At 39.5% G+C, this 26256-nt stretch overlaps 1 protein-coding gene across 4 annotated transcripts; it reads right to left on the bottom strand.

The window, feature by feature from the left end:
* Positions 1–2719: 2719 nt before the first annotated feature.
* On the bottom strand, positions 2720–26062 carry LOC111843545 (FH1/FH2 domain-containing protein 1-like). 4 transcript variants are annotated; one of them, XM_023811203.2, is made up of 26 exons: positions 25931–26062; positions 25575–25740; positions 24496–24602; positions 24082–24146; positions 20958–21025; positions 20548–20653; positions 20329–20423; positions 19976–20087; positions 19787–19881; positions 18814–18957; positions 18419–18726; positions 17737–17823; positions 16223–16312; positions 14614–14637; positions 13138–13188; positions 11406–11566; positions 9267–10120; positions 8623–8778; positions 7252–7434; positions 6615–6734; positions 6184–6345; positions 5890–6080; positions 5527–5719; positions 5197–5356; positions 4547–4723; positions 2720–3417 (listed from the first exon to the last, which is right to left on the bottom strand). In XM_023811203.2, the coding sequence occupies exons 1-26, from the start codon at positions 25957–25959 to the stop codon at positions 3344–3346; spliced, it is 3978 nt and encodes a 1325-aa protein (XP_023666971.1). In that variant the 5' UTR covers positions 25960–26062; the 3' UTR covers positions 2720–3343. The 4 variants fall into 4 exon arrangements, with proteins under 4 accessions (XP_023666971.1, XP_023666973.1, XP_023666972.1 ...); XM_023811205.2 differs by lacking the exon at positions 13138–13188; XM_023811204.2 differs by lacking the exon at positions 14614–14637.
* Positions 26063–26256: the final 194 nt, after the last annotated feature.

The following is a 26256-nucleotide window of genomic DNA, read 5'->3' as shown; positions in this document are numbered from 1 at the left end:
AGCTGATGGACCTCCTGTGCTTCTTTACTCTGATGGATCAGAGGTGGTAAATGTGTGAGGGACCAACATACCCTTTACTGTCCAGAAATATAAAGAAGCTATTGGAAAAGCATACCATCAAATCACATTGGACGTTAGCAAGAAGACTTTGGTAAGAATGTATTTCAAACGTTTTTTTTTTTTTTTTTTTACTTTTTAGTATGTTTTTTGTCTATTTATGCAACTTTATGGATGAATTCATTATCAATCATGAGTAATTATCATTTAAACAATTTGTTATATTAAACTTAACTATATTTTGGATGATTTCAGTGGATGGGTGTGATGATACAGGGAGCAGTGATGGTGAAGTTCTTGTCAATTAGAAATTCTGTGTTGAAGATGCCTCTCTAGCTGATACATTGGCATGTACATCATGGTCTTGTGTGCATTGTGCACCAAGTGATTTTCAAAGTTTGTAGGAACAGTGTTAATCTTTAAAAAAAAAAACTTTAATAACTGTGGTAAATGAATTTTGAGCATTTGAATTTATATGCGCTGCCCTACTCAGATTCAGCTCCTGATGACGTTTTGGGTCACAATACTGTAACATATGATAAGGAAACCTGACGTAAGGTCATTAGTGGTCTCATCTAAAAAACAAAACAGGACTAAGTGAGTTGAATGAGCTCTTCAGCTGCAATTTGTACTGTGAGAAAGCAATAAACCGCCTTATTCATGTGGGATATGACACTTCCTAGGCCTGCTTTGTTAGTATTATGCGTATGTGTTATAGCTGATACACAGTACTATTAGGCAAAATCATACTATTCATACCCATTCCTAATACTCATATACATGTATGAGAACAAGTATGAGAGTAGCCTGCTGATCCTCTCAAAAGATCTGCTTTACTTGCATGCCTGTGTAAAATTTGGATATGAATAATTTGCTTACTCTTATAATATCAAGCCATTTTATTTTGGGGAAATAAAGATGGAAAAGAACACCATTGGTTTTAATTAAGTAACTATCAATAATTACTGATAGATAAATTAACAAACAAACAAACAAACATCCATTGATCCAGCCACCCAGCAGTTTTTTAGCTGCTTGTCCTGGTCATGGCTATCGGCAAACTAGTAATTCTGAAGTAAAAAAATGGTCAGATGCCTAAACTGCAAAAACCATCCATTGAAAACACATTAGATTTAGCATTTTATTATATTATTTATGTTATATTTTGGCCGTGCAACCCTGACCAGGCTAAGTTAAAATGCTAAATTGTTTTAAGTTCTAATTTATGGACACCTTGTAAAATCTGAATGTCTTATCTTGCTCATGAATTAAATGTTACACTTTAGAAGTCATTTGAATCAACACTGCCACCTACTGGTAATGTAGTAATTCAAGTGGAAATGCATCATTGCTGTGGGCAAAATTATTTTACTAGTCGTGCAATATTGTATATTGTATTGTATTGACAATGTGGGGAAGCAATAAAAAAGGCGAACAGAATGTTGGGTTATATCTCTAGATGTGTGGAGTTTAAGTCAAGGGAGGTGATGTTACACTTATATAATTCCTTGGAAAGACCCCACCTAGAATACTGTGTGCAGGTTTGGTCACCATACCTCAAGAAGGACATTGCTGCCTTAGAAAAGGTGCAACGAAGAGCTACGAGAATGATTCCTGGTCTTAGAGGAATGTCTTACGAGGAGAGGTTAGCGGAACTGAATCTGTTCAGCCTTGAGCAAAGGAGGCTAAGGGGGGATATGATTCAGGTCTATAAGATTCTAACGGGTCTGGATGCCGTTCAGCCAAATGACTATTTCAATATTAGTCTAAATACTAGAACTCGTGGCCATAAGTGGAAATTAGCGGGAGAACATTTTAAAACAAATTTGAGGAAGCACTTCTTTACACAGCGTGTAGTCAGAGTATGGAATAGTCTTCCTGCTATTGTAGTGGAAGCTAAAACCATGGGTTCCTTTAAATCAGAGCTAGATAAGATTTTAACAACTCTGAGCTATTAGCTAAGTTCTCCCCAAACGAGCTTGATGGGCCGAATGGCCTCCTCTCGTTTGTAAATTTCTTATGTTCTTATGTTCTTATGTATAGAACAGTTTGTGTGACTGTTTATAATGTTTTTATAAGTAATTAGAACTCAAGTTCTATTCTCGTGCATTTTTTGTGCAAATCAGAACAGTGACATTGGGGGTGAAAAAAATCTTAAAGTAATGGATAAAATATGAGTCCCTTTGCATATTGAAATGTTTGATGGAAAAAAGGGACAGTGGAAACTGTTAAGCAAAATTTGTAACTGGAAAACACCAGTGAAAACAAAAAAGCGAGTGCACAAAAATCACAACTATGAGTTATAAGGCGCATGGGAATAGAGAACCAGAAACAATAACAATGACAGAAGACAAATACTGGACTAAGAGGGGAAGCATGTAAGCAAACTGGCCCAGGAGAAAAACTGTGTTCAGCAGCCTTAGTGGGCACTGGAAGTACACTGCCCCCCCCCCCCCCCTTTGGGTTACATGGGGCCCCAACCACCTTCCAGGTCCTAAGGCCCCTCCCCCGGCTGAAGATGATGTAGTGGTGCAATCCGAGAGGAAGCTGGGGAGAAGACATTAGGAGGTTGCAGAGGCTGCTGGATGAGCTTCCTTCTGGCCCAGGAGATTGACAGTGAGGAACATCCTGTCTCGTATCTCAGACACAAACTGACACCAGCAAGAACAAGGTATGCTTTATTGACAAAACCCACAACAATGAACACCTGAGCATACATGCCCCAAATACACAGAGCGCCAGCTCTTCAGCCTGTCACTATTTTGTTCTTCAGTAGATTCGTTTTTGAGTTCTCTGCAAAAGAAATCTCATTGCATCAAAGCCAATACTGTAAACAGGCAATATCCAAATCAAAAACTTAAACTGTGCTTATACTATAACCTAGAACTCAAACCATCAGCATGGTTCAGTAGCTGCTCACCAGTGCAACTATTAAATGCACACGTATGATAAAGGCCATTTCTAAGGTCATAAGTCAAAACATATTCATAGCAACCCGTATACACACACATCTAGAAAATTCTATTTCCATACAAGTAAAAAGCTTAATTTCTCCCACTACCAAGACTAAAGTAACTATTTGCTTTCTGGTTTCAATGTAGAATTCACAGCCATGTCCGACTCTCTTATTTAATTCAAATTAAATAAGGCGACTGGACTGCAAATGGCTGTTACATATCAGCCCACAACTCATCTATATGATGCTGCTGTGGTATCTTTCAGCACTTTTTCCTAGTTCTCCAGAAAGACTCAAGGCCTTGCACACGCCATGTGTTTTGGTGGATCATCAATGGTGAGCTTCTATCAGTGCCACCTTCTTCATCAGTTCAAGGGCTTTAGCGACATCCGAGGTTCTCCGTACTGAAAAACAGCACAGATTTTAATTTGGTTATATGTTGCTGATATCCACATATTCATGATATAACTGAAATTCATACAGTTCGATTTTTTTTGTGTATTAATGGCAATTTGGAATTGGAAACGCCCATTTGCATTCTAAACGAGGACGCAGCAAACAGGTCACTTTATAGACTTTATCAATCCGCTGTCACTGCAAATCTTTTTCAGTTGCTGACATACTGCTTTCCATTTTTGTCTATTTTAAAGTAATTTTCTGTTATTTTATTGCATATTATTTTACCATAATCTTATTATATTCTTTTTATGCTGCTGTACTTTTTGATTTGTATTGCATGATCCAGGAAATAGGTGAAAAACTTTTCACTGTACAGTAGTAAGGGTGGCATGGTGGTGCAGTGGTCAGCACGGAGGTCCTGGGTTTGGTCCCGGGACCTTTCCCGGGACCTTTCTGTGTGGAGTTTGCATGCTCTCTCCCTGTGTTCATGTAGGTTTCTGCTGGGGGCTCCAGTTTCCTCCCTTGTTCCAAAAGTGTGCAGGATAGGTTGACTGGTGAGTGTATGTTCCCTGCGGTCTGTTGACAACTGCCCAGGGTTGGTTCCTATCTGTGCCCATTGTTCCTGGGATAGGCTCCAGTGACCCCAGTTGGAATTAAGCAGTGATGGGTAGATATACAGCAGCACAGTGTATGATTGTGCATGACAAAAAAAACCTTAAACTTATACAAAATCGTAAAACCACTAACTCACTTTAAGTGTTAAAAACATTATTAAGAAACCAGGCAGCCCACTTATATAACAGGACAGAAATTATTTTTAAAAAGCAGGAAACAGCTGCAAGGTTCCTTTTACCACAGATCAAGATTCGCTTGTTAATGTGACGCTTTTATCCACTGCTATTTACAGTAGAGGGAAGGGTTACAATTTGTGTGGAATTTGAAGCCAAGCATAATACTGTACTTGTTGAGCTACAGGAGCTGTTTTTTGGTTGCTGAGTTCACAATTTTTCAGCCAACATACAGTACACAGAGGTGTCGTGCTATTGCACTCACACAGTCAATCAAAAGGGATAATGTTAAATTAACACATAATTTAACATGTTGGGTGTTGAAATCATATCTGTATATACTTACAGGACTTCCTCTGGGCCTTGGACCGTTGTCGTGGTCTTGTGCTGGATGGCCTGTCTGTTGGGTTTTGAGTGACAGATTTTACCAAGCAGTCCATGATTTCTTCCGTGGCATCGTCCTGGGAACCAGTACTGTCCTCTCTGGCTCCTGACAAATCGCATGGACTAACCCTTCTTAAGTCTGGCAGCAAACAAAAAGAAACTTGCTTTCATCTTGATTCAAAAGCCACAACAATTTTTACATTGAAAGCTACCATTGTAATATCTTTATATATAGAATATGCTTAACAAAAGCAAGGCAGAATACCTAATCAAGTGTTGGGTTTAGGCCATACACATCCATGCCAATCATACCTGAGCCAAGAAAGTAGTTATATAAAGCTTAGCTGCCCAGGAGGGCATTTTATTGCTATAAGTGCCAGTGAAACCACTGTAGAGCTCAGTGTTGGTGTAGTATACCGATTATTTTGTGTTCAGTATATTAGATAGAATATGGTAAATGTATGCGATTGGTGAATGTTTGGTTGTGTTATCTGGTTACACTAGATGAGTGTATGCTGGAGTGAAGTGTAAAGGCAAAAGCAGGTTCTATTGTTGGTAATATTAAAGGTTATTTTGAATCAATGAGCTTAGCTGCCTGGGATAGTGTCTCACTTCCGCGTGTGCGCCGGATGATGTGAGGCTCTGCGTTGGTAATTAAAACATTCTTCATGTTTTCATGTTCTTCCTGAGCAACTTCAGGTTCTGGAGTGGTGGAGACAGCAACAGGGCTAACTTGGGGCTCTAAAGGCACAGCACTGGAGAACTTCTCAGTCTGGAAGAAGACAAGTGGATGATACACTCTCAGCTGTCTTCCAACCAATACTAATCACATCTCAAATCATAAAGACAACATCAGGAATTTATTCTGTCAAACTTAGTATAAATGAAAAATGGTTACGCATGTATCAACCCCTATTTTACGCGTATGATATCACCTCTCACCTCTGTGATCAGCTTCCCTCGAGTCTTGGTCCTCAGCCGCAAGGCATTCCGTTTTTGCTTGTGAGTAAGAACCCTTTCTCTGGTTGTATGATACTCCAGAGAAAAGTCACTAATGGTCTTAAAGAACTGGGTTACCTTTGCATCTCGGACAGAGTAGGAGGGATGACCCAGGTACAGCAGAAAAGAGTGAAATCTGAAGGGAAAATTCTTACTTTACAAACTCATAATTTTTTTTTTTTTATCAAACTAAGCCAGATTGGGCTACAGTAAATGCAATGATTTGTTTAAAACGTTCACCTGATGACCTGGTGACCCCCCACCCACCCCCCGGTTCCTACAGCCCTGGGTATGTGGTTCCGTTACCTGTTCACCAGCCGCCTGTGCACCACTTTGAGGACAATAACCCTGTCTGTGCAGTTCGTTAGGAATTTTTTCATCCTGTTCTTCAGCAGCTGTTTGCTCTCATACTTGCAAATCTCCTTCAGATTGTGCCAGGATGCTTTACACTTCTTCTCCAGTTGGACCAAGTTGTCTGAAAGCTGGTCAAAATCAACCTGAATCATGGGAAATTGTACAAGATCAATAAGATCAAGATATTAACCAACGCAGATGAAGAATAGCTAGATATGCTTGATTAGGCTTGATTGTTGGACTAACTTTAGCAAAGTTTGTGACTGCAGGGATCTCAGAGTACAAATCCGATGTCTCTGGGTAGTTCTCTATGATGAAGTTGCAGACGTGGTGCAGGAGAGACTGTTTATGCATCGTGTCCTTCACCTCTGCTACCTTCTCCAAGTAGCTCAGATCAAAGCCTTTGGCCTGCAGCACAGCCTGCTGTTAGAGCTTTATTCATACCACAGATCCATGCAGTCCATCATGCTAACATCTCTTATTACAACAATAACTGACAAAACTTCGACTAAAACATGCCAACATGCTAAAATGATAAAATACATTGATTACCAAGAATAAGCAGAAAATAAATCTATGTTGGGGATATCTACACAAACGCTTGCTGAACAGCTGTTCGTAGACTTAATACTTCAGTTGTTAATGAAATAATTATGTAAAAATTGTAATGTACTCACATTGGAACTGTTGAGAAAGTTTCCAAATGCCAAAAAGCTTGCAAGAATGCACTTTAGTGTTTCGTTTTTGGCAAGCTGCTCCATACCCACTTTGAGGTCAAACAAGGGTTCAGCAATTTCCTGCAGAACAAAATACATGGAGGTAGAACCTGCAAGGCTTCCCTGCTTAACTGATTTAGACAGCCTGACTGACCCTTCCATAATTATTTATTCACATAATATTGTTTTACACTGCTTTCTCTATTTAAATAAAAATGAGAACAGGAATGGCAACAAACAATCAGACTGATAAAGAAAAATGCCACAATGAGCAAGCAGATGGCAACAACCAGTATTCACCTAATTTCACAGGAAATGCTCAACAAGTGGACTTAATAATCTGGCGAAGATGACTGATGGGCTGCATTGTGGAGTCCAGCGTGGACTGTTTGGGAGTCCCTCTGAGTGACAGTCCCTCACCAGTGATTTCAGCATTTACCTATTTTTTGTAGTTCCATGTTATTCTATTAAGCTAATGAATTCATAATTGTGTCTGTTTTAATAACTTAAACAAGCTGAAAATAACAAGAAAAAAAAACATTCATTCGCACCATTCAAGCCACTCTGCAGTGAGGAGTTATCCTGGGAGGACACTGACCTTCTCAAGTGTCTCATAGTTGAGCTTGAAGGCCCAGAGCTGCAGCCGGGCTGCCAAGGCACCGATGGAGGACAGGCTGAGGAGAAACTGCTCTGCTGTCCCTAGAGCCACATCGGGATTGGCTAGTTGTGCCTCCTGGATCCTCTGCTTTTCCTCCTCAGTTGGCATCATGGTCAGAATTTTCTGACACAGAAAGAGGACACAACATTAGAATAATCAGTCTGTGGGCTCTGTTTTGACAATGTAACACAAAGTGCAAGGTGCAAGTAACATTTATGGGTGAGTCCAGATTCCTTTTGATATTTTGACGATGGAAAAAAACAGACTTTGCGGCAGCACAGGGTGCAAAACTAACCAACTAACTCTCTTAATTAGTCAGAGGTATGTTTTGGGCGTGACGTGCAATACACCAATCAGAATGGCACCTCACCTGACCTTTAAGAGGCAGGGGCGCATGAGCTACAGCGGATTGCTATTGTAATGGTGAGTTTACTTGGAAAGCCAGATCGGTTTTGAAGGAAATGGACCTGGTCGTTCACGTGAAAATGTGTGAGCACATCAGCTACGGGAGCACCACTGTTCCACCTTAAATTCCTCCACTTTTTGCTAAATGTTCTCACTGAACACTCACAACCTAGTGTGTTTAAATACCCATGTGTGTCGATTGGTCAAATAGTTCATCAATAATACATAATTTTGAACTCAAATGATTTTTTAATGATACAGTTCATTCTTTTATATATCAGTTGTACTCAGTTGTACTCTAATAAAACATATATAAATGATATACAATAAATGAATGAAAAACCAATAGTGCACTGTAGTACGAACCCGTGTCAGAATCGAGCATTGTGTACCTGCACGTTTCTAAAACGCGCTGCTTAAATATCGTTTAATAATACGGCAGTTACTTTAGATACGGTTTTTGTGCAATGTCATTTTGTTACCTTAAAATAGCGGCACGCTACAACAATGCGCCCAACCAAACCTCATTTAATAAACACCAAAATCGTTTGTTATTTTGAAAACATGCGCACTTGGTGTGGAAATAAGAAATGCGTTGGTATGAAACTAGCAAAACCAAACATTCCATTGGTGCAAAACAGGGCCCTATGTGTGTGTGATAACTATCTAATGCACAGAATGAAACTGAAATGCTCATTTTGTCTGATAGTTCCATGGGTAATATATATATATATATATATATATTTTAAATGTTTTTTGCATTCCTTCCCAAAATGTTGGACAGCATTCTATGGACAAGAATGTTAACCATTTTTAGCAACCAATACTTTATCCTCCATGATCCAATAAAAAGCCACAGTAGCTTTTACGGGGAGAGGTCTAGAAGAGCAACTGCAGGATTCCTACCTCGATACCATCTTTGCTGATTGCAAATTCGTCAAAATTAAGTATGGCACTCTTAATGACATGGATGGCAGGTAAGACAGTCATTCCGATGTTGATTGCATTACTCCTCTTGGCATCCAGGACGTGTATCTCAGATTTTTTCCCTTCAGCTGCCTTCTGTAGCAACAAAGCAGGAAAATATCACAGCAGGAAAAATAGCACAACAGGGGCCTGTTTCACAAAGCAGGATTTCTTGCTTAGCCAGATAACTTGCCAGATTTAAGGTAGTCTGGGCTAAATAGACCTTATTTTCATCAACTTACATTTAGCCCAGACTACCTTAAATCTGGCTAAGCAAGTAATCCTGCTTTGTGAAACAGGCCCCAGGGTAATAACATGTCAGGCAAATAACATGACAGGGAAATAACACAACAAGGAATTTAGCACAGCTGGCAAGTAACACGACAGGGAAATAACATGGCAGTGAAATAAGACAACAGGGAAATAACACAGCAGGGAAATAACACAACAGGGAAATAACACAGTAAAACAGACATATGTACTGTCTGCAGAATTTTTGTACTGTATGAACATAGTATGCAGAAGGATGAACAATAGATAACTATTGAAAAAGTATGAGACATCAGCTGAAGAGACATACTTACCCGGGGAGCAGGAAGCTCTTTGGCCTTTGATTCAAACAAGTTCTCTAGCTTAGCTGTGTCCACAGATATTTTTTGTAAGGTAACCCACAGTGTACCATCTCCAAATCTGGATTTTCTGCGGCTGTCTGTTTGCTTAAGCTCCTTCCAGAACAATCTGACTGTTTTCCTCTTCTTGGTAAAACCAGGTTCAAGATTTTGTGTAGGGGGAGCCGGGGGCATGCCTGGGGGTGGTGGAGGGGGTGGAGGTCCCGTGTCAGCACCACCTACATGGAATGGGAGTGGAGGAGGAGATCCCATGTCCACACTCCCAAAAGGAAGGGGAGGCGGAGGTGGGATTCCAAAGCCAGGCGGGGGTGGAGGTGGGATGGGGGTCAGACACCCTGGGGACATGCCAAGGTCAAAAGAGTCTATATCCAGGACATCGATGTCTTCCTCCTCTAAGAGATCAGAGAAATCCAGTTCTTTGACTCTGAGTATAGGAGTTGGATGTCCCCCATCAAAGGAGTCCTGGCACTCCCTGGTCATTGGTGTCATCTTGGTGTTCTCCAGATCCCTGTAGTGTGTCTCCACTTCAATGCTGTGTTGTGAATGCAAACGCCTGTACTTCTCTCGTGCCAGCTGTGCACGTTCTGAACACACTGACTGTTCCTCTGCCATCTGCACATGGGACTGTGAGTTAATGCTATCCTGACCTAAAGCCACGTCCTTTGGGTCTCTCACCAATGTGTCACCAGCCTTCAGCCCACTGTCAACCTGGCTCTTGTCTTTTGCCTCATTCAAACTCTTTGTTTTGTTGCTGTCATTGATGGCTGTACGCTTTTCTTCTGCATTCTCCTGGTGCTGAACTGCTTCACCTGTAATGAATTTGGAATCATTACATATTTTCACACATGTATTTCACAAGGCTTAAAAACCAGAGATGACTAGTTCAGGTCCAAAAAGTAAAAATCCAGACGGAGATTTCATTTCAACCAATCAGTTGAGTAATTTGTGATTCTGACTCTTGATACATAAATCATTGGCTGAAACAAAATCCTGGTCTGTATTTTTACTTTCTTGACTAGATCTATCCACCTTAAGCACATTCAGAAAATGAAAAATGACAGCAAATTAAATGCACAGAGTTGTCACCTGTCCCATAGTGTCACATAAAAGGGCGTCCTGTTTGTCTTTTTAGCTTGTTTTCTCCATAATATCCTTCTTTAAAGGATGCTGTAGAAGCTGTCACGCTCTTCACCAGCACTTGAAGTTTCCTCTGAGGGAGCGCTCATCTCTTCCATAACTCACGTGTTTTTTCAAAGCAGTAGCATGTGGTGTGCTCCGCTAACTGAATCAACCTTGCCGTGCATTTGCTAGAGATAGGTTGTCCGTTCATAAAAGACTCCCATATGATGCGTTTAAGTGCATTTAAATTTAAAGGACAGCTGAGCTTTACCACACAACCAGCTAGTAGGTTGTCAGACATGCACTGTTACATGCTCTTTCCATGTTATAAAGGAAACTTGTTTTATTTGACTTACATTTTCATCTATAGTTGTTCACTCAACCTTCAAATGCTTAAAAGAATAAAAATCTACAGTTTATGAAAAAAATGGAAAGCTGGTAAAAACTTGACTGGGAGTGAACCTGAGTATCCACACCATGAAAGACCTGACATGAGCAGCACATTTTTTTTGTTTTTATCTAATCTTTCTTCATATTAAGTCTTTCCTTTTGAGTACAATTCAGGGAGCAGGGAGATAAAGATCCTGGAGAATAGGGCTGCTTGATTATGGCAAAAATCATAATCACAATTATTTTTGGTCAGCATTGAAATTGTGATTTTTTTTTACACAATTGGCTTGGGAAGTATCATGCATTTGTTGAACTTTTTAAAAAAAAAAAAATGAACTTTTCCTTTTATCAATGGATTTCCTCTCTAAATGTAATTCAACTGTGAAACAAAAAATTAGGGTCAAGAAGGTGGGTGCTGGATTTATAACAGAAGACAAAACGGGAGCATCACTGCAAAATGTGGCACGATAATCATTTTACCTCGATTATTTTGTTATGATAATCGTTGGAAGCCAAAATCATAACTGAAATTAAAATGAATTGCCCAGCCCTATTGGACAGTCACAGGCCAACAAGTGGCACTACCTTCTGCTTTGGTGCTGAAGTTAGAATCTGTGGGTAAGCGGGATGCATCTGCGTCAGGAAAGATGCCATTCTCCTTGGCTGCAGGTTCCTTGAGCAGATCACTTTCCATGTCCTGCTTTTTCCTGTTCTGTGATTTATTCAGGCTCTGCAGGAATGCATCTCTGCAAGGTAGAACGGGGTGCGAATATAGCTATTAGATCCTGATCCGTTACTTTTTATTATGTAATAAAAATTTCAAAATAATAATGGAATTTGACTATACATCACTTTTAACTGAGTTACTTTTCACAAGGCAACAATATGTAATAACATCTTGCAGGTCTAAGATCTAGGTCTAAACATTTATGCCCAGAGCCTGTAATGCAATCTCTGTTGCACCACATTACTGCACGGTAATCATATGTCACCAGCCAAATCCTAACCTTAATCTGCCATAGCAGGCATTTTTCCAGTAGGGCATTAGGCATGTGGGTCAGCAAAATGTATTGTGACTGACTCCCCAATAAGAAAAATGTATTGCTCTGCTAAATTTACCATGGGGCCACCAGAAACCCCGAAGTCCAAACTTAACCGTAGTCAAACCTGTCAGGATCTGTCCCTGCCATGTCCCCATTTTGTCAGCAGATGTCACTGGCCATCCAGTTTTTTTCCCATGGTTCTTAGATGTGTTTAGATACTGACTTGGTCGTTGTATTTGCTGTGCATTTGTACCTGCTTGTGGTTTTCAGGCCCAGTTAGTATTCTGTATTATTGTCTTTATTATCAGTATTTCCTTGAGTGTTAGTTCTAGCTCTTGATATTTCTTGATGCTCTATCTGCCTTTGTGGTCCTTTTGTTTTTGGTGTGGTGTGTGCTTAGTTTGGAAATGAAGTCCCCTTAAGTCCTGGTGTATGAACAATGCCTTAAGGATCGTCACTCCTTTTCTGTGCCCTATCGAGACAAAGTTTAACTGATAAATTACGCAAAGTAAGATATTACCAACAATAAATACAGTAATGAAGTACATTGTACATTATTATACACTACTGTACACTCTCTCGAAAGAAAGGGATTCCAATGTTTTACCCTAATTCTTAAGAAACAACAGGGCAATGAAAAAGAATTATGTATCAAAGGATGTTGGAGCAATGAAAATCATGGTTTTTATAGCAAGCGATGAGTGTGATCAGCAAGAACGCTGGAGGCGGAGTTCTGCGGGGCAGCCTGAGTGGGGGGACAAAGGCAGATGTACTGGGCCTGACTGGGCTGGCAGATTCCATCATGTTATAGCCTGTTCTCACTTGACGTGTGGTTTGAAACTCAAACTGCTTATTTCTGAAACTTTCCTTTTTTTCAGACCGTCGCAAACCACAGATAACTGAAACTGCGGATACGGAGGTCCCACTGTAATACGAAATATACTTTTCAGTAAACCACATTTTGTTGTTTGAAATTGTGTGTCTCTTTTTAGGCATCAGTTTTAATAATAATATTTTTAATAGTTTAGGATCTGATTTTAACGATGTGTTGCAGTTGCATATTACAACTTGAAGCTGACTTGACAGAGAATGCTGGTAAAAGCAATGCAGAGCTTAATTTGGCAATATGTGAGACATCAGTGTTCTTTAGGCACCAGGGTTGCATCACAACAAATGGGACTAATGCCTCTTCCATTCATGCAGGAAGTATTCATGCGCAACCAATTGATTTATGCATGCAGCACCCATGGCCACTTTCACAGCCTCATACTTACGTAAATTTCTTCAAAACCGGCTTGTCCATAGTTACATTACACATCTCTGGGCTGGAGAAAGGTTTACATGAGGAGAAACCCAGCAGTCAGTATAAATGAACCCTCATTTTCTCTTCAGAGAAACACTTGAAGTGCACCGGCAATAGAGTCAAGACAGAGCATGGGACGTATTTAATCCATGAAGCCACTGTGATTTGCATTAAGAAACAATGGAGAAGAAACCCATCATAAACAGACATCTCAAGGCAGTAAATGGACAATGACTTCAGCTAAGTTGTATTTGAGTCAAACCACTTTAGAACACATTTTTATGAAGGGTTTCTTTACAGTAGATGACCATTATATGAGCTTTAGCTAAATAGTCTGGCCAGTCACATTCAAAATGATTAAATATTAAATATGGCTGGGCTATAGAAATATCATATCGACTATAAATGTTTTACGATAATAATATGAGAAACTACAATAAACTGGAAATAAGGAACAATCCTTGATAGCACACATCAGCCTATCACATCACAGAAACAAACAATTCCAACCAATCATATGGTAGTCTCTTAAATAATGGACAAACTAGACCCAACAAACACACAGGTGACAACTCTACCACTAATGTCAAACCCAATGCCCGCACCAATTGAGACGGCCATAGAAAAAGCATAGCATCAAACCGTACTGTCTGCATTTTCTACTGTTATGCCCTATGATAAAAAAAACAGTTTATGTTTGTATGGTTTATTTTAGTGCTGGGAAAGTTAATGTGTTAACACATACCGTTAATTTTAAGATCATAATGCTTTACTGTGTCTTTAATCGCATTAATGCATGCAGTATTTTGAAACCTAAATGGGAGAATAGTGTGAGTGAAGATTTTTAATAGAGACATATAATATTTCTTGGTTGTGATGTCACACAGAATCCCAGAATTGACAGCTAAAATCAAAGCATTCAGCAACTCATGGGGAAGGTGATAGAGAGTGAGAAAACATAGTTACAGACTCTGACTTACAATCTATGCAACGTACAAGGATTTGTACCTGCACCAAAGTTGTTTTTTTCTATTAAAAATAATGTGAATAATGTCTGTGTACATTTTACGCTGCTAACAAATTAAAACAATTAAAATGCATAAAATAGACAGACTATCAAGTCCATTTGCAAGGACAGGTAATGGGTGCTGTGCAGGACGTCAGACACACACAAAAGAGGAACGTGAGAGTAAAACAGCAGCAGGAGAAGCCAAAAGACAGATGTTTTGTAGGAAATGAAACTAAATGTGGCTGGACATGGGAAATGCCAGCACAAGAGTAATAAACATTGTCGTGCAAAGTAGACTAGGTGCAACGAATTCCAGAAAATGGGTCACTCAATACCGACTACTTGAAAAATTATTACTCTGATAAAATATTTTGTCATACTGTCCAGCCCTAAAATTAAGTCCTTCAAACAGTCTCTGGTTGCAGTCCTAACACTTACCTGACAACATCACTTTGGTGCATTCTGTCAGGAGGAGGAGGTTTTGAAGCCGGCAGCAAAGACACACAACAGCGTGGTGCAGAAAGAGATTATCCAAACAGTATGAGAGGCGGCAAACAAAAACAGAATGACTGAAAATCGAGTTTATGAAGGTTAATATATGATACATAAGGGAAAAGTGTAGGAGCTGGTATGCATGTGTGTCATTGCAAGTCAAGGTGAAAAGCAAAATTCAAAAGCAATGCTGGTTAATTGCTTTAATTCTGTAGGTGATTTCATAAATATAAATCAAATATTGGCCTGTTTTGTACGGTGGCCCTGAAGGGCAAAACACAACGACAACGACGTTTTCTTTATGTGACATTTTCCTACACTGCATGAGAGCGTGTCGCATTCTCTCAATACTCACGCTCATCCTGTCCATACAGTAGCACTAAATGTTTCATCTTACAGAGTAACTACATCACGGTGGGCCTGAAAGTCTAGGACACTTCAGCATTAACGCAACGCAATAACATTAAGAAGACGCAAAAACATAAAGACAAAAAGGTTAATCAAGATTAAATTTTGCCAAATGTCAGATGCGATGTGTTTTTAGTGCACCGATTATACAGCTAGTCATGTAAACGCAGTAATCCTATTATTAAATACACATGTAAACGCCTTAACCAGGTCGCATGGAAACAGTCAAAGTCAGCTAACAACACAAACACAAAAAATAAACAAAGATGCACTCGATTCTTGACTGAGAAACTGCATGTTCCTGCTCTGTATGTTACGAAGGGCTGGGTGATCATATCTGTCATCATATCTGTATTTTTAGGCAGAATAGCCATACACCATATTTTCTGTGATGTGTGCTAAGTGTTCCATTTAAAGAAAAACCAAAAACCACATGTGATATATAACAAACAGTTTTGTGTGGGCTTCCATCCCTCTTTGCAAATAAACAACAATTATTCTTTATTCTAAACACAAGCCTCAAAATAAACATAAAAGGCAACATATGTCTGTATCTGTTGCATGGGTTAAAAAAAGCAGCTATGATATAAAGCGTTTCACTCAACTATGTCCATCAACTCATGGACTCATTTTTTGTCTGTGACACTGCTCTCAAAATAACGTGAAGGTTTTTAATCTGTTCATAAACAATGTAAATCTAAAAACTATTTAACACGTAAGTGTTTTCTGAATGAGTTGTGAATTAACACTAACCGACTACCATCGATATCAGTGTCAGAGGGAGGACACTGAGAGCTGAATACTGCCCCCTGTTGCACGGAGCACTTTCGTTTTGAAAACTGCAACACATTACGAAGACACTTCTAAAAATTTAATTTGTTTTTATGTCATTATGTTTTTGCGTCTTCTTAATGCTTTTGCATTGTGTTAATGTTGATGTGTTTGGGGCTTTCAGTGCCACCGTACTACATTCTCCACACACAGTGTCATCCATAATACTTGTGTTCATACTGCCCATTCAGTGACATTGAATGTTTCATCTTACATTGTTTTAAGGTGCCAATTGCCCCGTAAGCCGGAATTCTATCATTAACCCCAACAAGCCCCCAAACTTCTCCCTTTGACCCCCCAAATGCTTAATACTTACTTTAAAATGCTTCTGGATTTGGCACTGGGCAGCTGGTCTGGGAGCAGCTGGCTGTGGTTCTCCAAGGGAACAGATTCCGTGGATGATGAGCTGCAAACAGGAGACACGCTAACAGTGATCAACTGCACAAGACTGTTCCAGAAATGGAGCTCTGACATTCTAGATTTTATCGTTTGTCTGATATGGACAATGATGCCACAGGTGTCATAAAATTCAATAAACGATGCACAAATTATGTTGTTCTGACAGAAAAAAATGCAATCATTCCCGAACCATTCCATTTTTATTAAACAAATTGCCTTTGCATCACCATTTTTGATTTAGATGGAATTTGACATGTAAATTACAGAGCTCGGAAATGTTTGTTTGTCTATCTATCTATCTATCTATCTATCTATCTATTTATCTATCTATCTATTTATCTATCAAAGAATCTTGATGTTGTATTTGACTCTGGTCTCAAGTTTGATAAGCAAATAACAGAACAGGTCTATGGTTTCCCTCAGTGATTTCAAGACCATAATCCATGCTTTTACTTCATCACCCCAAGATTATTGTAATGTACTTTATTGAGGGATCAGTCAATCTTCATTGTTTCATCTCCAGCTGGTACAAAATTCTGCAACACATTTACTAACTTAATCCAAGAAGTCAAATTACTCCAGTTTAAGCTTCATTGCACTGGCTGCCAGTGAATATTAGAGTTTTACCTTTTGTGTTTAAAGTGTTGAATGGGCGCTAGATTATCTGAGTGAGCTTATCCATCCATACTGTCCAAGTGGAACATTAAGGTCTTCTCACAAGCTTCTGCTTTTTGTCCCAAAATGTCGCTTGCGACGAAAAGAAGAAATGTGCTTTCTCTGTGGTAGGGCCAAAATTGTGGAACAACCAGCCACTACATGTTCGAGCAGCACCCTCCATTGAATGTTTTAAATCTAGACTAAAAATTCACCTACAGTGGAACCTCAGTTCTCAAACTTAATCCATTCAAGAAGGCTGTTTGGGAACCAAAGCAATTTTTCCCATAAGAAATAGAGTAGATTTGGTTAATCCGTTCCAGATCCGCAAATGATTGGCTATTTAAACCTGAATAAATACATACCTAATGTTAAAATTATGAGTAAAAACTGTAGAACCCATAAATGAAAATTTAACTGCACTTTACCTGTACTGAGGAGAGCTAATGGTATACAATTATTTGCTTTTTAAGCTCTATCATGGTTCTCACAACTTCCCTTTTTGTTTGCTGCTATCACAAACCTTCTTAGGATGGCTTATTTAAAAACAAAATAAGAGCAACAACAGTAAAAAAAAAAGGGAATATTCACAGCACAATTTGGCAGAGATGTTCACTATGGGAGCCTTAGCGGTAGATTGACTCATACACTCGCATTTGCTCCTTTTTTATGTGGAAAAAGACGCTTTATCAGGTTCTAGCACGAAAGGGTTGGTTGATTGAGAAAAAAATATGTCATCAAATCTACAAACACAACGCATATATACTTCTCACCGACCTGCATGAATCTGCCAATTGTTCTCCAGTAACTGCTCTTCTGGAAATTTCCACTGGAGAAAAATACTGGCTGACAAATGTTTGCCCCCTAGTGAAGAAAGAGACAGCACAGAATACATTAGTAAAGAAAGACGTGTGCAATAAATCTACAAGCATTTTCCAGAAACAAAAGAGCACTCAATTATATCAACCCATCATCCAATAGCCACTTATCCAGCACCGCCTACCCAAGGAAGCACAGGACAAGACACCTTAACTGGAATGCCAGGACAAGACACCTTAACTGGAATGCCAGGACAAGACACCTTAACTGGAATGTCAGGACAAGACACCTTAACTGGAATGTCAGGACAAGACACCTTAACTGGAATGCCAGGACAAGACACCTTAACTGGAATGCCAGGACAAGACACCTTAACTGGAATGCCAGTCCATTGCAGGGTGCAAACATTACAGTCAAACCTGAATGTGTGAGTGTGTGCAGAAGGAACCTGCAGAACTATCTGAACCTTCCCTTGAAGAAAAAAAATTCAAGACTGAAGTTATCCTGAACTGAAGTTATACAATGTTATTTGGGGCATATTTGTGAATTGGAACAGAGCACAATGATTGGAAGAGTTTACAGTAAACACACACACACACACACACACACACACACATATACAGTTCTCCGGTGTACTTACGGTATGGGGGTGGCGTCATCGGGGGACATTATGGGTGAACTTATTTGAGATTCATAATCTGAGGAGGCGGTGAGGTTTGCTGAATCTGGGGTTAATTGCTCAGAAGGTGGGCACGGAGGTGAGGGGGGGCACGGAGGTGAGGGGGGGCACGGAGGGTTGCTCGGGGACAGTGCCAGCTCTGTAGAGGGCTGCCCAGGAAACATCTCGCTCTTTGTTTCCTCCTCCACAGACGGTGTGGCCTTCCTGCGCTCTTTCCTAATGTGTGGCACAGGCTCTTCCATCTCACCATCTTCATACTTCAAAGCATTCTGTGGGTCAGAAAATAAACATTTCGACATTTTCAACTCATGTAGTGAGCTGCTTCTTAAACTCATCTATTGTGCCTTGATTTTCACCTCATATATAGTTAATTGTTGCTTGAGCTCATTGTCTGTCTCCTTGCTGCCCATGTGCACCTGCACAATGCTCTCCATCCCTTGCTCCTCCAGGCAGTCTGTGACATCATAAAAGGAGTCCTGGTCTGGAAGAGCTGCCAAGGTCTTAAAAATAGACAGAAGGTCTACCAGTAACAGGGCTGGCATAACAGAGTGAAAACCATTGACTTAATGAACCTATTAGTACACATATTCAGCACAAGAACATATATATCATCATGCTCAGTTTATACATTTTGTTTCCCATCTGCCTTCATAAAATTAATTTAGACTTTATAAAGTCAAAAATAGGCTGATTAGATAATCCATGTCAGAGGGGCACTTTGAGCTACTTCAGGTTTTACAAAGTTTAAAACTGAAAGACTTTGGCTAAATAGTTCAGTACTTCTTGTGCTTTGAATGGTTTGTCTCCTTGATTGAAAGACTCATCCTGCTGTTTCACATTAACATTAGTGGCACATGCATGATTGTAGGAAACTGAGCAATCAGCGCACAGCAAGAACTCAGATCCAGAGTGAAATCCAAGTCCTTTTATTTGAAATGGTAGCTTACAAATTGTGTTCTACATCAAAGTATCCTTCCTGACATGAATTATCTGATCACCCTATCTACAGATACGAACTATCCTGAAAACCTATAATGAACTTATAACAGATATGCTGTAAAACCAATCCAAGTATTACAAAATGCTCTGTCACAAGAATTGGAGAAGAATCACTGTCCTGAGCTGTAGCTGCTATCAATTAAGTACTTAGCAGCAGACAAACTAGATGATTTGACTTATTATTTTGATGCAGGAATTCAGGTGGAGCAACATGAGCAGATTCCTTCAGAATCCAATGTTCTAATACTATTTAACATTCACTTTACAAACTCCAGTGTGCTTGAAGCCAGTTTGTAGCCCATCATCCCAGGCTCACATTAGACAGGTTACCTTATTGATGAGGGACATAACATAGACCAGGAGCTCACTGTTGGTTCCATTCCTATCTTCCAGGATTTCAGCCAGATAAGACCAGGGCTTCACCCCTTAGAATGTGCACAGAAATGCATATAAACTGATGCCCACACACAACCTATGCTATCCTTGCATTTGTGTGCACAACAGAAATCAGTCACCTACCCCTTTTGTGATCAATGGTGTTGACAGCTTGAATGAACAGCTGGGCATTTGACTCGGTGTACTCCACGAACACTATGAGCATCTTGAGAGCTGTTTTTGCCAGCAGTCTTGACTTGAAAATAGCAGATGGCAAATGTCAGGGCAAAATCATATGAAAAAAGAACAATCAATACAACTTGTCTCTGCAAGATGGTGGTATTCTGTTCTACACTGGAACGACTTTCCCTGCAGTTATAGAGCTCAATATACGTAAAATGTTTAAGATGGGATAATTCATTTGGATTATCTTAAATAAAGCATAAAAATAATACACTTTTTCTTTAACTTTTAAAATGTAGCAATAGTAAACTTACCACGCTGCCACTCAGGGTATATAACCACTGCAGAGTTTCATTGTGAGCAATGATGCCATTCATTCCATCAACAAACAGCATAATCTGGCTTAGAGCTGGCAATAATAAGACAGTTTTAAAATCAGCTATTTTTATTCTTTGATAATATTTTGCAACCCAAAGATAAAAATATAAAACACTCTGACATCAAAAGGAGCTTGGAACCACAGACGCTCCTACCTTTTAGAATGTAGTTCTGATATTTCTGATCTGCTTCTGCTCCAATACTGATGAAGCATGTGAGTCCATTGCAATTTACAAACTCTGGTACCAGGTCTTTGTCATCCTGAAAAAAAAACCCACAAATCTCTAGCAGTAGCTGGTGATTTACACACTGAAATTACAAATTTATTGGACCCTTAATTGTAGACTCTATAGTCTGGGAAACCTAATTCAATATATAAAGACTTATAAAGGCATTTCCATGTCTATATTTAGTTGTGTGTGTAAAATTAAGAAATTTGTATTACAATCCCTATTATATGTAGTTCATTAAAATGATGAAATGTTAAGTTGAGAACACTTGGGTTAGGTGACTTCCTGTGTACAGTCGTGCTTGCATGTAAGTTAAGCTATTATTAGGAGTTTACCTCAAAGATCCGCTTCAGAGAAAATAAGGATTTCTTAAACTCAGGTCCAGGAGTGTTGTTCAGTTTTTCTGACACAGGGAAATATAATATTATCCATTTGTGAATTTGGAGGGTAAAAATTCCAAGCAAATATAAGCAGAAATATGGACTTCAGTGGTTTCACAACTGACAATTTCTGCAAATAAAATTCTCATACTGCAAAAGAGGACAATCAGTAAGCAGAGATGGATAGTTTAGGTTCAAAAAGTCCAGACCAAGATTTTGTTTCATCCAGTAGTTGGAACACTCTGTGACAGTACTCAACAAATTTTTGGACTGGATTTATTTTACCTGTCTGGACCTGAACTATCCACCTCTGCCGGTAAGCAATAAATATGACACATATTTTTCTCATCGGTTAGGCTTATTATCTAGGGACACAAGTAAATTAGAAGACTGAAATTAGAATATAGATTTTTTTTCTTATTAAGTGTTTCTCTTTAAGGTTTCCTAAAAAGGACTGTAAATTGTCATGGGAGCTAAAACATTGTAAAACTTGAACCAGTCTGGCCATTCTCTTCTCTCATCGACAAGGTGTTTTCTGCCCACAGAACTGCTTACTGATGGTCTTCGAATGTCACCCTGTTTGGTCCCGACAACCATGCCATAGTCACCGTCCCTTAGGTCACATTCCTTCCCCATTTGGATTCCTGAACTGTCCATTAACTGGTGCCCTTGACCCTGGCCTGCATGATTTAATGCATAAGAGCTATTTAGAGAGGCAGAGATATTTGCATGATGGAGTAGGTTTACAGGTGCTCATCTTTTAATTAGACCAGTTTGCAGAATACTGCTAAGAACCTTCGGTTTATAAGAAAGGGATTGATGCCAGGTTAGTGAAGAAAGACAAGATGAAAAAAAAGGTCTGCCACAGGACTTGCTGCTTCTTGTTGACATATTTTGCTGTCTGTATTGTATCATGTTAGAAAAGGCATCTCAAGTATCAAATTTTTATTATAAAGTGCTCTGTACTTATTATAATAGGCTGCCTTGGCGCATGATAATCCTCATGATAATTTCATGACTCACACATACACACACACACACACATACACACACACACACACACACACACACACACACACACACACACACACACACACACAGTACCAGTCAAAAGTTTGGATACATCTACCCATAGAAAGGTGTATTTGTACTATGCTCTGCATTTCAGAATAATTATAAAGACGTCAAAACTATGAAATAACATACGCAATTATGCACTGACCAAAAAAGCATTAAACAAAAATGAAATAAATTGTTAGGGGGGGGCAGCTCTGTGGGTTGGGACTCAAAAGTTTTCGGGTTAAAATCCCGTTATCGGTAGAGTGATGCCACCACTGGGCCCATGAGTAAGGCCCTTAACCCCATTTGCTCCAGGGACTGGCTGACTCTACATTCTCCTCTATGCCAGTTTCATGAGGTGGCCTCCTGGGAAGCTTTTCCAGCTGTCCTGAAGGAGGTTCCTCATATATGCTGAGCTCTCATTGGCAGCTTTTCCTTCACCCTCTGGACAGGCTCCACCAAAACCATCTCTACTGTGTTTAGGTCAGGTGGCCAAGTCATGTGATACAACACTCTATCGCTCCCCTTTGTAGGTGGTTTGGTGTGTCCAGACTTTTGTCTAGTACTGTATATATAGCTGAATATGTCTCAATCTAATTAAAAGAGTAATTAACTTTTAAAAATTCATTTTTTTCCTGTAAATTAGAATCTGCTTGCCATCTGTTAATAGATAATATCTATAACCATTATCTAAATAACAAAGTGGACCTTGTTAACACAGGTTTCTTCAGACCATTCCAGCATTCCGTGACATATCTGTAAGGGAAAACAAGCTCCACCTCTTGGCCTTATTTCAGTGATGCTACCCAGTCAAATAAGTAACAGCAGCAAGTTATAACATAATTTTGTAGGTTGGGAAAAGCAGGATACCGACAATGAGACATGCAGCAACAAAGACCACAGGAGAAATGTTGGGGAAACAACTTAAGTGTTTCAGATTTATACACTGATATAATTATCAAGAATGACTAACACACCCACTGCAGAAAAGCAGGTGGGGTCATGGTAAGACCTTATTGATTTATTCACTTTTCATTTGCACAATTATCATAACATGAAGGTTCAACCTCAATTAAGACTATAAGGAAAAAGATGCCAATATTACATATTACAATTTATGGATCAAGGATGAATGACATGCAACATGCCAAAAAAGCAAGTATCAGACAAAAGGCTGCAAGTCAACACTGACTAAATGTGCATAAAGTTTGTTTCGCCTGTTCTCATGTGCATTTCATCTGGGTTCTTTGTTTCCTTCCCAGAGTCTTCGCCTTTTTAACTAATCTGGTGTCCTTCGTGGTTAAGTACTGCAACCTGCCACATCCTACCTGCCACGTCTGCCTGACCATCCTGTCTCCTCCCTCACGTGGCTCTGATGGGCCACACCTGGTACTTGTTGCCCAGCATCAGACTGTGTTTGTCTTCCTGTTTGTCTTCTCCTTGCTAGTCCACCTGGACGCCTCTCCTGCTCCGGTCTCTTGTCTGCCCGTGTCCTTCCCCACACTAACCTCCCCCCTTTGACCTCTCGCGATCTTCTTAATTTCCAGTTTTGCTATTTGAGTTCAATAAAATTCCTTTTATTTTTCCACAACACCTGCCCTCAAATCCTTCGTCCCTCGTAACGTGATACAACTATACTTATAGGGAAAAGCCAACATTTGGAAGATTTTTAAAACCACCTTTCCTCACAATATGAATAATATATTGTATCATTGTGAGAGTTTAAAACTCTCACAATGAAGAGTACTATTGAAAAAGTTGTGTGATTATAGGTAAGTATGAGTGGCAAGCCATTGTTTAGCATCATAGGTATGTGATAATCTGCGTCCCTTGGTCCTGGGATTGGCTCCGGTCCCCCCCTATGACCCCAGTTGGGATTAAGCGGTTATGGTGAAGGATGGATGGATGGATGGATAGATGGTATGTAGTGATCACACAAATGACCAAAGGTGGTCTGTTTACAATCATAAAGGATATGAAAAGTACAGCTATTTCACATCATATTGTAACACGAAATTACCTAGAATGAAGTGGACTCGCACAGACAGATGTGTTCTCAGAATCAGGATGGGCTTCTTTCCCTTGCTGTTGAAAAAATGAGGAAAACAAACATCACTATCAACATTAAAGTAGATATACAGATGTAATATTTTAAACACTTTTATTCCTGTTTTGGTCTGACCTCCTTTGTACACTAGTATTGATATTAATGAGAGGTTCTGCAGACACTCAACTCTACAGGAGCACACATTCAACACTGAAATTCAGGTACAGGAAAAACAAATAAACTAAAAATTACTGCACATGACTTGGCTGTGACTATTACATTGCACAGTAAATAGCATGAATTGATCAATAATCGGATCCCACACATCTTGTTCTCTCCCTTGGTTACATCAGTTAAGCACAGGGATCAGTGATTTCCTGTTCTTACTCGATATCATCATAAAATGCTTCCAGGTCATCCCGCTGTTCAGCCAGGGTTAACTCCAAATCCACGTAGTTTCCATTGGAAGCCAGCTGAAGGGTACAGTCTTCCAACTGGACAGGATCATATAAAAGGAGTCAGCTTTCACCCAAACAACGATGCAGACTATGAAAACGCTATAAATATTCTGGAACATGGTATACATCAAAACATAGAATATAGTGGTCTGCTGTTCTCAAGACTAAGACAATAATAAAGTCTGAATATAAGCGACCAGAACAAAATGTATTCTTATAGAGCAAGCAGGCCTACTAGTAACACTTTACTTGAGGAGGCACAAGTAAATTAGTAGCTTAGTTACTACTCACGTATAAATCATGAACAAATATAGTAACTGCATGAAATAGCCTTTATGATTGATTAATGATAAATGAACATGGCATCCGTATGTAACTATCACTTAGTTACTGGGTAATTAATACAGTAAATAAGAAGGTATTGCTACATTATTTGTACTAACCTACTGTTACCAACCTACTAATGCACAGAGGTGGAAAGTTCGGGTCCAGAGAGTACAAATCCAGACCAAGGATTTCTTTCAACCAACCAGTTGAGTACTCCGTGACTGTGACTCTCTATATTCAACAGGTTGCTTGAAATAAACCCTTGGTCTGGATTTGTACTTTCTGGACCTAAATTTTCCACCTCTGCTAATGCAAGCATTTCTTCTTCATAATGAAGTTTAAAATGGCATTAAGTCCAGACATTTAAAAGCGTAGAATTTGCACGTTAAATGTGTAAATGTTAATCGTTTAAATAGCAAAACCTGAATTACCGTCAAACATATAGCCTACTGGCATGTACCGAAAGGGTAGGCTACTCGTATTCGGACCGAAACACAATGTAATCCGGATCCCGACCCAGAATCTACCGAATGAGAGACCACCCATTTAGAAACTTGGCTTTGTGCCGCTGATGAAAAAGTACAGCAAAAATATTAAATGACTGCACCTCCTATTATTGTAATTCAAAGATTTATGTTTATGTACGTGTACACATATATACATAAACATATAAATACGAACCTTCAGTGGAGCCATCAACACTTTATGAATCCCAGCGATTTGCTCACTCAATGCGATGTTTTCTTGAAGATCATAAGGTATTGGTCTTCTCGGCTCAGGGAAGTTTCCGTACACGAAAGGGTCTGCATCGTCCAGATAATGGACTCGGCACGTCAAAGCCATGTTTCTGGTCAAGGAGAGGAGATCGCTCGCTTAATGGTGAAAGTCACCCTCAGCCATATACAGGGGCAAATGGGGCTTTTACAACTGGAAGCAGATCCCATCAAATAGAAACTCTTAAGTTGATACGTCTCTCCAGAGCTGTGTGACGAAGAAACGACTAACCTAATGACTCATGCAATTGGAAATAGACTTACTCCATAATTCCAGCTAGGATACATAGCATAATAATGAAACACGTGTCGCAAATAGAACATCAGTAAGCTGGTGTGACTTAGGCTGGGTAATACTGATATTTTTTTTAATCGATTTAACGTTATTATTTGCGCTGTAACACACAGGTGTCTGTAGAACACCCCCTGGTGGCGCAATAACGTTGTAGGAAATGAGTTCCCAGCCCCGTGTAAGCTGGTGTACCTTAGCAAGCCAGATAATACTGTATTGCCATTTTTCAAAAGTCTAATTGTAATTCTACATACAGTATAACACATTTAATTATTTAGCAGACACTTTAATGTAAGAC

This window comes from Paramormyrops kingsleyae, chromosome 13 (genome assembly GCF_048594095.1).
Source record: "Paramormyrops kingsleyae isolate MSU_618 chromosome 13, PKINGS_0.4, whole genome shotgun sequence".
NCBI lineage: Eukaryota > Metazoa > Chordata > Actinopteri > Osteoglossiformes > Mormyridae > Paramormyrops > Paramormyrops kingsleyae.
The sequence above is the reverse complement of the archived record's forward strand: the minus strand, read 5'-3'. Positions and strand labels throughout refer to the sequence as shown.